Genomic DNA, 12289 nt, shown 5'->3' on the forward strand with positions numbered 1-12289 from the left:
CCTCCCAGCATGGACCCAACCCCACTGAACCCGAATGGAACCTGAATCCCGGGACACGGCCCCGCGTAAAGAACCACCAGTCACCCGGGTTTGCTGCTGAATGAACTTGGGGAACTTTTATTGAAACTTCTGCTTCAGCGGGGAGGGAAGTGCGGTCACAGGTGGGAAGTGCAGTCACAGGTGGGAGGTGCAGTCTCAGGTGGGAGGTGCAGTCACAGGCAGGAGGTGCAGTCACAGGTAGGACATGAGGAAGTTGCGCAGGCTGGCGGCCTTGGTGGTGAAGCAAACCACCAGGTCCTTCTTGCCCTGGCCCCTCCTGCCCATGGGCCTGCGGGCCATGGCCCTGCCGCGGTACGCGCCCCGGCCGCTCTTCATGCGATCCGCCTGGTCCATGTACCTCTCCCTCTCTCTCTGGGGAAGCTTGTGCCACATCTTGCCCATCCTCTTGGCCATCTGCACGACGGTCCATCTGGGGTTGGTGGCCTGGAGCGACTTGCGGTGCTGGGCCATGAAGAGGAAGAAGGCGGGCAGCGGGCGGCTCCTGCCGGAGAAGCGGACGCTCTTCCTGCCGCGCTGGGGGCGTCCATAGCCTCGGCCTTTCCCTCCCGCGCGGGCGACGGCAACGGGTTGGCCGCCGGGCCCGGATCTGCCGATGAAGATGCGGAACAGCAGCTGGGCGCTCGGGGCCTTCCTCCCGCGCCCCCGGGGTGGGCGCGCCATGGCTGGGCTGGGCTGGGCTGGGCTAGGCCGGGCTCAGCTGGGCTCGCTGGGGTCGCTGTGGCTCTCTCTGGGCTGGGGTGGGCTAGGCCGGGCTCAGCTGGGCTCGCTGGGCTCGCTGTGGCTCTCTCTGGGCTGGGGGCCCCTGCTCTGGAGCGGTGTGGGAGCGGCAGGAGGCTGTGCTGCCTGTGCACATGGGCCGCCGGAGCGCTCTGAGCCGGCCCGGGGGGGACACCGGGGGTGACACCCGGGGCCATTGTGACACGCGGCGCCCCCGGCCAATCAGGGCGGGGCAGGGCTGCTCCCCGACGCCCCATTGGCCGAGGGGCCGGGGTGACGTCACAGCTGTGGCGGTGGAACACCCTGGCGTTGACTTGGGGACGCGGGGCCGGGCGGACACGGTTCCGTATGGAACGCTGGGCTGGGCACGGGGGGTGATGTCACTGTGCCAGCGCGACCCACGGCGCCCAGGGCCCGTCAACGGGACCCAAATTGCCTTCCTGTAATGCCATTGGCCGATGGGCTGTGCTGATGTCACAGTGTCGTGTTGACATGGGGGCTCAGGGCTGGATGGACACGGTTCCACATGGAACACGGGGGGGCAGTGCCACGGGACACGGGGGGGGCAGTGCCACGGAACACGGCTCCCAGGGCCCGTCAGGATAACCCAGATCTGCTTCCCAGAGCTCTGCTGGCTCAGGGCTCGTGCTGCTGTCACGGGGATGGAATATCTCCTTGTTGGCTTGGGAAGGCCGTGCCCGGTGTGTGGTGGTGTCACCGTGCCACCCTGGCACGCGGCTCCAGGGCCGGTCACCAGGGGCCGCATTTTTTTCCCCGTAACTCTGTTGGCTGAAGGGTTGTGCTGATGTCCCGGCCGTGGTGGTGGAGCAGCTCTTTGACTTGGGAATGTGCTGCCAGCTGGATCACTGGGACGTGCAGAGGCGATGGTGGCACTGTGCCATCCCAGAGCCCAGCAGTGTGAGCCAAACCTGCTCTCACCCTGCTGCCTGAAGGCTCGTGGTGATGTCATGGCTGTGGTGATGTCATTGCTGTGGTGATGTCACGGGTGTGGTGATGTCATGGCTGTGGTGATGTCATGGCTGTGGTGATGTCATGGCTGTGGTGATGTCATTGCTGTGGTGATGTCACTGTCGTGGTGATGTCACTGCTGTGATGATGTCATGGCTCTGGTGATATCATGATCATGGTGATGTCATGGCTGTGGTGATGTCATTGCTGTGGTGATGTCATGGCTGTGTTGATGTCACTGTCTTGGTGATGTCACTGCTGTGATGATGTCACGGCTCTGGTGATATCATGATCATGGTGATGCCATGGCTGTGGTGATGTCCTGGCTGTGGTGATGTCATGGCTGTGGTGATGTCACATCTGTGGTGATGTCATGGCTGTGGTGATATCATGATCATGGTGATGTCATGGCTGTGGTGATGTCCTGGCTCTGGTGATGTCCTGGCCCTGTTCCTCCCCCAGCACTGGGGCTCAGCTCCATTTCTCACACATTTATCCCCACCCCAACCCTGGAACCCCCAAGGAGGGAAGTGGCTGCCTCTGATTTTTTGTCACGGTGAAATGTGGAGCCGCCGTTGGCTGCTGAGAGGTGGCAGCTCATAATGTGAGAATGGTTTAGTAGCAGCCCTAAAAATAATTGTATGTGGCAGCTGTTTCTTGGTTCCTGTCAGGATAACTGCTGGTAGTTAAATCCACAGCCCTTGGACTACATGGCTAATTTATTTGGGTGGACTTTTCATTAATTTGAAAGGTTCTGGGCGTTTGAAAGCTTTCATTAATTACATTTTAGTAGATGAAAATGTGAGAAGGTTCTGCAGGTTTGTCTGGGGATAAAAGAAATTCCCTGTGTTTTGTTTGCTTGTTTTTAAGAGGTGAAATCAGTCGTTCCCAGGAAAAGGGTGAGCTTGGCTGTCCCTGTCAGAATTCTTGTGACTGAGAACAGGACTATGAATAAAACAAATTGAAATTTTGACCACTCATTCTAAGTACAAGGTGATTTATTGAAGTTCCCAGCAGTGTTAAATATTCATATGTAGCGGGTTGCATAAGTATTAAATTATGAAACAGCCCCTACTTCTGGAGAACTCTTCTCTCTCTGAAAGGTAAAGGATGGGAGAACAGAAGCCTTGGAAGTAGGGAGTCACCCCTGTATTGCACATGGATAACTTTTTAATGGCATCATTCCAAATTCCAGTGCAATCAGGACCTGTGGCATTGCTGGGCTGGCTCATGGTGGCCCAGAGGGGCAGTGACTGGTCAGGCTGGGCAAGAGCTCGTGGCCAGAACGTGCTGGTGTTTTCCTGCTCCCCTCTGCCCCTCTCCTGTTTACTCTGGCTGGTTTTGCAGTGCCCTCACACCAGGAAATAAAAGTGGAGCAGCCCCAGCCCTGTGCAGAACCAGGGGCTCCCTCCTTTCAGAGCCTGATTTGCATTCCACTTCTCTCTCCCACTTTCCCTTCCCTTGTTTCTTTTGCTCTCCAAAGAGAACCTGCACCAGTGATTATTCTGGGGCAATGAAATAATTTCATTACAGCAGTCAGAGGTCTCTTCAGCAGGTGCTTTATTATCTCAGTAATTCAGCCTAAGAGACTTTTCAGACTCCCCAATTCCCAGAGTTCAGGGGAGCTACACACAGAACTCTTTTCACTCTTACCCTGATTTGTTTTATTTAGCCTCGTTTTTAACTCGTGTTCTTTCCAGATCTTCCCCAGGAATTGTATTTAAATGTGGAATTGATGATGTTCAGTCAGATTGCCTCGAGGAGTGCATTGTGTTAAAATGCACATAAAGCCGGCGCGTGTCCCACTTGGGCTGGGTCATTTATAAAATTCACTTTGAATTGAGGCCATTTATCTGAGCTCAGCAGAATGTTTGCTCATGTCCCTGAATTACCCACATATTTCATCAAAATAGGTCAACTGGGTTCAGGTAAATCTGGGATAGAAGAGCTGGAATAAACACAGGCCAGTGCTGGGGTGGGGACACAACCATCGATCTTGTCCCAGCACGGGGAGGTGTTGGGAGGGTTCAACACCCCTCCACCTCCGGGGGGCTCTGCAGGCAGATACACCACGAGAAAGCAGCTTTATTACTCCAACTTCCTCTCCAGTAGAGGATTTTCAGGTGGAACAACATGAATTGTTCAGGACAAATCATTTGTGGGGAGCAGAGACCGAGTTCAGACACGCCAAGAGCAGGCAAAGCTCTTCCTGTGGCTGCTCATCCTCTCTCTGGTGTTTGGTTTATCATGTGAATATATATAATTGTTCATTGAAATTGTTCATTGAAGGGGATTTTTGTCTATTTTTTTAATTGAGATCCTTCTCAATGTCATCACCTTGTGTGGGCAAATGTGTCCTGAGGCTGCTCCCTCCCTGATTGTGAGGGAAAGACTTTTGCAACAGGAAATAATTTGTGGACCTGTTTGGGTTTCCAGGGAAAAGTGGAATCTCTAAATATTGTATTTCTAGTATTTGACTTTTTTTAAAAAAAATTCAGCCTATTATTGAGGGGGTCACCAAGTAATCTCTGCAGCATTTGAAACAGGGAGTTTTTACTGTTTCTTTAAAAAACTGAGAGTGAAAACAGCCCCTTGACAGAAGCACCAAGACACACATATACAAAAAAAAAAAGAGCAGGAAGATGAGAAAAATGTCACTGCTCGTAATGATGTTAATTAGAAGGTAAATGAATGTTGGCATTTGTCAGCTGAGCTGAAGGGATCAGTGTGAAGGTGTGTGGGATCCGTGTGGAATCTCCTGGAGGGAGAAGTTATGGAATGTCTGAGAGCTTCAGAGGGAAGGAAGGAGGTGTTTTCTGTCCCTGTTGGTTCCCATAATTACACACTGTGAGTCCAGAGATACTTCTAAAAGCTGCATCTCTTGGACTCTTCCTTGGCCTGATTTGGGATCACAGGAAAAGGTCTGAACACGCTGATGGGACCTTAAAAATCACCAGGTAAATAGGATATATTGCCTTTTATGCCTTTGGTGAATATTTGGCATTTGTTACAGACAGAGGGACTCTGAGGTGCCCAGAGCTGAGGTTTGGGATGAGAACTGCTCCCTTTTTGGTGAACGTGGGTCCTTTTGGCCAAATCCTGGTGCCTGAGCTGGTTCTGTGGTGGCAGATGTTGGTGCCTTCCTCGTGCACAGAAGTGAGCAAAGCAAATGGGAATAAAACCATGGAACCATGGGATGGTTCAGGCTGGAAGACCTGGAAAATCTCAGGACACGTTCTCGCCGCTTCTGTTGTTTCCTTCTTTTGTGAAGTTGAGGTGTTTTGCTTTCCCTCCCTTCCTTGAGAGCCTCAGCCATCGTCACCTTCCCTTATTTCCAGAGCCTGGGAGACTGGAATTCGGCTTTTGGAAGCTGGAGTGAGGAGTGCTTACCCTCAGCAGTGAACTCATGCCCTGCCATCCCTGCCTTGGCTCATCCCTGTTTGCTTTTCCAAGGGAAAACTTTATTACTATTTTTTTTCCCCCCAGTCTCCTTTTTCCTGCCACGGAGTCAGGGCTCAGGATCAGGGCTCAGGGCTCAGGGAGGGCTCTTGCAGCTGCACAGGGGCTGTCCAGCCAGGGGGGAAGGGGGTTAAACAGCTTTAGGACCTCGGGCTGCCAGGCTCTCCAGGGGCAGAGTGCCAGGGCTGCTGCAATGCAGGAAAATCCTCCCTCTGGAGGTGCCTTGTCCTTGACCCACAAACCCCTCACAGAAACCCCTTTGCAAGCCCTGGGAAGTTTGTGCTTCCAATCCCTTCTCCTTTTCCCCCTTTATTGTCCCAGCTGGGAGGTGCCCAGGAGGGGAATGGTCTCTCCTGTGCCAAAAGGTGCCAGGACTTCAGCTGCCTGTCAGAAACTCTTCCCTGTCCCTACAATTCACACCGTGTTGCCTTTTATTTCTGACCCTTTTTAATATGAGTAGTTACTCCTGTTTTCCCCTTTAATGCAATTATCCCATACTTTGCCTGTTCTATATTCCAGGCAGCTGACAAGCCTGTTCAGCCATTACATGGCATTAAATGAAGTAATTGCAATATTAGGTTCTTTCTCCCCGTGCCATAAAAAAATGCTATTACAGAGTAAGTGCAGGAAACCGCCTGGAGAATTGGGTTTTTAGGCTGAAAGCTCTGCAGGCACATTTTATAGTTATTGACCACCCTGGGGTGACTGGGACAAGGGAGCAAGGGCATTCCTGGGATTTTTGGGGGGGATTGAAGGCAGGAGTGGCTTCACGTGGAGTGGGGGGGGGGGTGAGAATTAAACATCCAGTTCTCAGCCCTGGAGAACTGGGGGCACATCTGGAGTGCTGTGGCCAGATGTGGAGCTCCTGGAGCGGGTCCAGGGGATGGATGAAGGGGTACAAAGGGATGGAGCAGCTCTGGGAGCAGCAAAGGCTGAGGGAGCTGGGGCTGTTCAGCCTCCAGAGCAGAGCCTGAGAGGGGCCCTCCCCAGGGTGTGTCAGGGGCTGCAGGGAGGGGGCAGAGGAGGGACCAGGCTCTGCTGGGGGGCCCAGCAATGGCACAGGAGCAGGGCAGGAACTGGTGCCCAGGAAGCTCCAGATGGACAGGAGGAAGAACTTCTTTGCTGGGCAGTGATTGAGCCCTGAACAGAGACCAGAGAGGGGGTGGAATCTCCTCCCTGGGGATATTCCAGAATCCTGTGCCTTGTGCCCTGGGATGACCCTGCTGGAGCAGGGAGGTGGCACCAGCTGAGCCACTGTGGTCCCTCCCATCCTGACCCACCTGGGATTCTGTGATTCCTCTCCCCCACAAGGGTATATTTGGCTGATCCCCACGTGAAGGTTTTATAAAGCTCTTTCCCCTTTCTCCCCTGGGGTCACTCCTGGGAAGATCCTTTCCCTGCATTCCCTCGGTGGTGTCCCCAAGGACATCAGCTCACCAGGTTATCGTGGGTTTAAACAGCTCAGGGCTGTCCCCTGTTCTCTCTTGGGGCTGGGAATATAAAAAACTGTTAAAATTTGTTGGGATAATGCAAAGTGATGGTTTGAGTGTCATCGTGGCCCTTGGGCTGTCTGGGCTCACACCACTTGTCCCTCATCTCCAGGGTCTGACTGCTTTGACTCGAGCCACTCCTCCCGTGGGGGGCACAGCTCTGGGGGGCTGCAAAAATCAGAAACCAGGCTGCCAAGCCCTGTGTGAGCGAGGGGAAGGGCTCTGGGGGACCTGCAGGGCAGTTTGTTCCAGGGGGGATCATTGGGAATGCTGTGTGGGAGTGCTGAAGTGCTGCCAGGCCCCAGATAAGACACCAGTGGGTGAGATAACAAAGGTTCAAGGAGGGCTGATCTCAGGGATGTTTCCTGACAGCAGCTGTGCTGGGATTGAATGTGCTGCCTGTTTTTCCTTGAGAGTGAGGTCACCTGCCTCTCCCTCCCTGCTGTGGGCTGTGCTTTGTGGTTTGGTCGTGTTTGTCAACGGGGGCAGACAGAAATGCCACCTTGATTTTGGGTTTGTCACGGGGGTTTTCATGAGAGCGTCCTCCAGGGGTGTGTAATTGAATCTCCTGGCTGGAAAAATCCATTCCTGGGCGTCCTGATTGATAATTTGAACTGTGACACAGCAAATAGGAAATGACTCAGCTGCACTTTATGATGGAGTTATCATAATGAAGGGTGAGAGATGCCAACAGGTAGAGGAAGCTGCTCAGGCTTTTTGCAGCTGATGAACAACTGAAACAGTATTTTGTGATTTTCTTATGCTGATTTTCTCCCAAATCTTAACAGGATTAATTTATGAGAACTGCCCTCTCTGTAGTGCCTTCACCTCCAGCTGGCCAGGGCTCCACAAAGTAATGCCATTTTTTGTTTTAACAAAAGAAAAGCTGCCTAGAGGAGACAGGCCTGCAGCAGGTCAGGTTTGGAACAGGAATTTCTAGGGCAGAGCAGGGTCTTCTGTAAAATGAACATCCTTGTGGGCTTGGGGCACTGTTTCAGGAGTACAGATGAAATCTTTGGGTACAGAAGGAGACGTGGGATTGTTGATTGCAGGAAAAGAACCGAAATTATCACTTGGAAGGCAAGCAAAGCTGTCAGGCTCTGCTGGGTTTGTCTGGCACGGTGATATCTCGGTACCTGGGGAAATCACTGCCTTGGGTCCCTGTCTGGGTGTTTGTGCAGCTGAAAATAGACAATGAGGGGTTTGGTGGATGGGGGAATTGCTGCCTGGACTCTGGTTGTGCCTGGGGTGTGCAGAGGCTCAGAAATCCAGGCCTGGGCTGAGCTGGATCTTCCCGGGCTCCCCAATAACCCGCCCTGATCTCCCCATCCCACGGGGCAGTGCCACAGCCCAGCTCCCCCCCAAGCTCATGGGGGATGTTTGGGGGTAACTCCTGCAGGAATTCCTGTTGGAATGTGCCACCTGCTCATCCTTCTCGTCCCTCCCTCCCGTGGGACCTGGCTGGGTCTCTGGGTGGGTCTCTGGGTGGGCTGGTTTCGCTGGGATTCAGGGCAGAGCTGAGCTGTTGGTTGGCACAAAGGAGTATTTCTGCAACCTGTGGCTGCTGTCCCTGGGCTGTCCAGGCAGGTCCCAGGCAGGAGAAGGTGCTGCACCCCTGGATTCTCTGGGGGTGCCACGTTGTTGTGCTCCTGGCAGAAGGTCTCTCTGCTCTCTGCAGTCAGAGCCTCAGCAGCATCCCCAGCACGGGCTCTGTGCACTCTCAGTCCAGTCCTTGTCCCCCCCACATCCCTGGGAACACTGGTTTCCCTGGGAACACTGGTTTCCCTGGGGAATTACCCCGGAGGGCTCGAGGGCAGCCAGGTCTTTTCAGAACTAATAATTTTTAATTATCATTACTGGTGATGGGATTAATTCAGACATAAGGCAACGTTTAGTCAACCTTGGCACGTGTCCTGTGGAGCTCTCAGCCATTCCCAGGAGTCAGAGAATCATGGAATGGTTTGGGTTGGAAGGGGCCCCCTTGCCATGGGTGGGGACTCCTCCCATTATCCCAGGTTGCTCCAACCTGGCCTTGGGCACTTCCAGGGATGGGGCAGCCACAGCTTCCCTGGGAAGTTTGTGCTCTGGGAATGTCCTGGAGGAAGAGGCAAAGTGAGGAGTGTGGAAGCAGCTGGGGGAGACTTTTGTCCCTGCTTTGCCCTGGGTTGTCCTGTTCATTCCCAGTGATTCCTGGTGCTCATTCCTAATGATTCCTGGTGCTCATTCCCAACAATTACTGGTGTTCATTCCCAGTGATTCCTGGTGCTCATTCCCAGTGATTCCTGGTGCTCATTCCTAATGATTCCTGGTGCTCAGGCAAGTTTCCAGAAGGTTCTACTCCTGTCCATGGAGCAGAGTGGTTCACACATTCCCTGGAGGAGCATCCCACAGCCACATCCCAGGGGAGGGTCCCTCTCCAAAGCCTCTTTCCCTGCTGGCCCTGGGTGTGTTTTATCCTGGGACTCTCTGTCAGGTAAGAAATGCATCCCCCAGGGTTTGGAGTCTTTTATGTCCTGGTGCTGCAAGACTTTGGGAAAAAGAATGGCTGTTCTCCCAGACAGACAGCAGCTGTTCCTGGCAGAGCCTGCCCTGGGATTTGTGCCAATTAAAGCTCTGTTACTCCCTCTGTCCAACTCCACAACAGGCACCAGCTCAATCCATTGATATTAAGCAGACAGAATGAAACAACCTAAATTAACAAATCCTCCTCCCTCCCCCCCAGACTCGGGGCTGAGCAAAGTGTTTTATGAACACTGAGCTGCTTTCCCAGGCCCTGCAGGGCTGGGCTGGATATTCTGTACAGTAAAAGACTCCTGGGATTTATTGGGTTTCTCCCACTCCACACTTTGCTCCCATCCATTTGTGTGACCTTGACTGATTCCCTGCCTCCTTCCCTGGGTTCCTCAGTGGGAGATGGAAGTTTTTGGGGATGTGGCACTGCCTGAGCTCACTGTGCTGAGGAGAACCTGCCACCAGATCCTCAGAAACAGCAGTTCTGGAATCAAACAGGGGTTTGGCTTGGGAGGGACCTTAAAGCCCCCCCAGAGCCACCCCCTGCCACTGGCAGGGACACCTCCCACTATCCCAGATTGCTCCAACCTGGCCTTGGACATATAATTTATTTACTTGCATCGAATTCCTGGAATTCTCTCAAGAACAAACCATTTTGTTGCAGCAGCCCCTTGAAAATGGATTTTTGTGACTAATTCACCACAAGTGATAAGGACAGGCTTGTTCTGTGCTCCTCTGCTCCAATGATTCAGTTGCCTGATAAGTGAATATGATCTTGCAAACATCTTTTCAGAATGGTTTCCTTAACAGGAGGAGCCAAAGCCATTATTGTTGGGCTGGGAAAAGCTGTGTTGGGGTGAAAACAGGTTTTATTTCTCCTGTAGCTTCATTGTCTGGATGTTCCTGAAGGTCCTTTCTTGTCTCTGCTGCTGGTTACAGTCAAGCTCTGGGGTAGTTTATCAGGAAATGAAATCTCAGAGCTTTTTGTGCAATTTAAGCAGGCGATTCCTTCCCTTTCCTTTTCCTTTTCCCAAGAGTCAGTGAGGACAAGGTGGAATTCAGGGCAGAGCTGAGGCTCTTGCAGTGCCATGTGTTGCTTTAGCTGGGAGCTGGCTCCTCTCACGGGGTTTGATATCCTGGCACAATCAGTATTTGGTGCTTTGCAGTCGGGTCAAATGACAATGTCAGAGCAAGTTAAGGATCTGCTTCGTTAGGAGACATTTCCCTGCCATAATCCCATATATTCTCCTTCTGGAGACGCCTCAGGAATTGCCAGGGGGACCATTCTGCCCAAACTGCTGCTCCTTCAACATCAGCATTATGGAATCTTTGCTCCCTCATGAAAATTCCTCTCGGTGATCCCACAGCTGATCTGGGTCTGCTGCCTGTCTTTTATGTATTAGCACGAGTCAGCAGCACATCCCTGCCCTTCCCAAGGGGAGGAGGGAGCTCTGGGCAATCCAGGCTGGTGGAAGGTGTCCCTGCACATGGCAGGGGGTGAAACAAGATCTTCAAGGTCCTTTTCAACCCAAACTATTCTGTGATTCTGCAAAAAAACTTGATTTTGGTGAGGGCAGATGGGTGGACTTGTTGGAGAAGGGAGGAAGGACTGGGATGAGAAAAGGGAGGAGAGAAGGGAGGAAGGACTGGGATGAGAAAAGGGATGAGAGAAGGGAGGAAGGACTGGGATGAGAGAAGGGATGAGAGAAGGGAGGAAGGACTGGGATGAGAGAAGCCTTCGTGCCTGGTGCTCTCTGCAGCTGAGCTGGGTCACTGATGCCCTGACAGGGCTGCTGCACTTGCTGGCTTTGATACACTCCTGAAATATTCAGCTTTAACACCCTGCACTGCTCTACCCCCCAGTCCTGCTCTCTGGGTTGGTGCAGTTCTGGACCTGGGGAAAAAAACCAGGACAGAAATATTTTCCATCCCATCTGAAGCCCAAGAACAAATAACTCAGGGTGTGGGGATGGTTTTTGCAGCACAAGGTCTCCCCCCAGGTCTGTCTGGACTTGTGAGCAGATTGCAGAGGAGAGCAGAGCCCTGGGCTGGGGGCCATGGGGCTCCTTGGCTCACCTTGGGGAGAATTCTGGGGAATTCTGGGCTGACCTGCTCGGGGTGGAACAGGAGGTTTCCCGAGGGGCTGCCTGGGAAGGTGCACTGGGAAGATGCTGTCTGGGAAGGTGCACTGCTCCCAGCCTGGGCTTCTGGGAGCTCTGCCTGCCTTTGGTTCCACTTCTGCCCCATCCCAAGCACCTTGATCAGAGCAGAGGAGTATCAGGAATTAACAAGGTAAACATGCTCCAATCCTGATCTGGATCTTTTTCTCCTCCAATTCTGCTCCTTTTTGAATTTGAGCCAATATTTGACTCAACACTGGATTTCCTGCCTTCTGTAGCTCCCGCTCAGAGCCCTAATAATGTTTGATCTCTCTCTCTTTTCTCTGAAGTTCAATGTACAGGACATGGATTTTTCAGTGTGATGAATCTTCAGGGAGGCCTCATTTACTGACGCTGCTGAAATGACCTTGGAGAGTCGTTTCATTATTTTTTTTTGGCCTCCCACTGCCCCTGTGCAGCAATTAATTATTAATGATTTGTGCTGGAGTCAGAGGCTTTTGCACTTTTACAGGAAGGGGAAGCAGGGATTCCTGGAAGACACAGGGCTGCTGTGGGCTGGGTTCTGCTGGTGCTGTGCCCCAGGGATGTGTGGATTTAGTTCCATTTGCTGTTGTTAATCCTGGTTCTTGCCATAGCTGTGTTGTTGCCCTCTCAGGTTGGAGTTCAGGGACAAAGCAGCTTCTGGGACTTGGCTCAAAGCCACCAGGCAGCTTTACCTCAGTTTTGGACCTCCTGCTAAAGGAATATCTGGAGGAAATAAGCAGATGCTTCCACTGAGCTCTTTGCAACAGGAATTCTGGAGGTTGCAAAGTGAAATCAGAGTCTTGACCTCGACAGCTCAGGATTGTTGTGGCTGCTGGGAAGGTGGGGAGGAGGTTCTGTGTGTGGATACCCAGCAGGACAGGAGTGCTGCACCCTGTCCCATCTTCCTGTCCCAAGGCAGAAGCTTTCCAAGGTCTGACC

At 52.7% G+C, this 12289-nt stretch overlaps 2 protein-coding genes across 6 annotated transcripts in view; one reads left to right on the top strand and one right to left on the bottom strand.

Moving 5' to 3' along the window:
• CSMD2 (CUB and Sushi multiple domains 2) overlaps nucleotides 1–12289 on the top strand; it is a 284784-nt gene that overhangs the window by 82694 nt on the left and 189801 nt on the right. The gene's annotated exons all lie outside the window — the stretch shown is intronic.
• On the bottom strand, nucleotides 90–945 carry HMGB4 (high mobility group box 4). 3 transcript variants are annotated; one of them, XM_064634932.1, is made up of 2 exons: nucleotides 226–945; nucleotides 90–187 (listed from the first exon to the last, which is right to left on the bottom strand). In XM_064634932.1, the coding sequence occupies exon 1, from the start codon at nucleotides 718–720 to the stop codon at nucleotides 232–234; it is 489 nt and encodes a 162-aa protein (XP_064491002.1). In that variant the 5' UTR covers nucleotides 721–945; the 3' UTR covers nucleotides 90–187; nucleotides 226–231. The 3 variants fall into 3 exon arrangements, with proteins under 3 accessions (XP_064491002.1, XP_064491003.1, XP_064491001.1); XM_064634933.1 differs by having other exon boundaries at nucleotides 90–149; nucleotides 207–945; XM_064634931.1 differs by having other exon boundaries at nucleotides 90–149; nucleotides 188–943.

This window comes from Pseudopipra pipra, chromosome 24, assembly GCF_036250125.1.
Source record: "Pseudopipra pipra isolate bDixPip1 chromosome 24, bDixPip1.hap1, whole genome shotgun sequence".
NCBI classification, from domain to species: Eukaryota; Metazoa; Chordata; class Aves; order Passeriformes; family Pipridae; genus Pseudopipra; species Pseudopipra pipra.

Bases quoted from the DNA above. Each gene is read 5' to 3' on its own strand.
- HMGB4 (XM_064634932.1), bottom strand. From the start codon at position 720: ATGGCGCGCCCACCCCGGGGGCGCGGGAGGAAGGCCCCGAGCGCCCAG.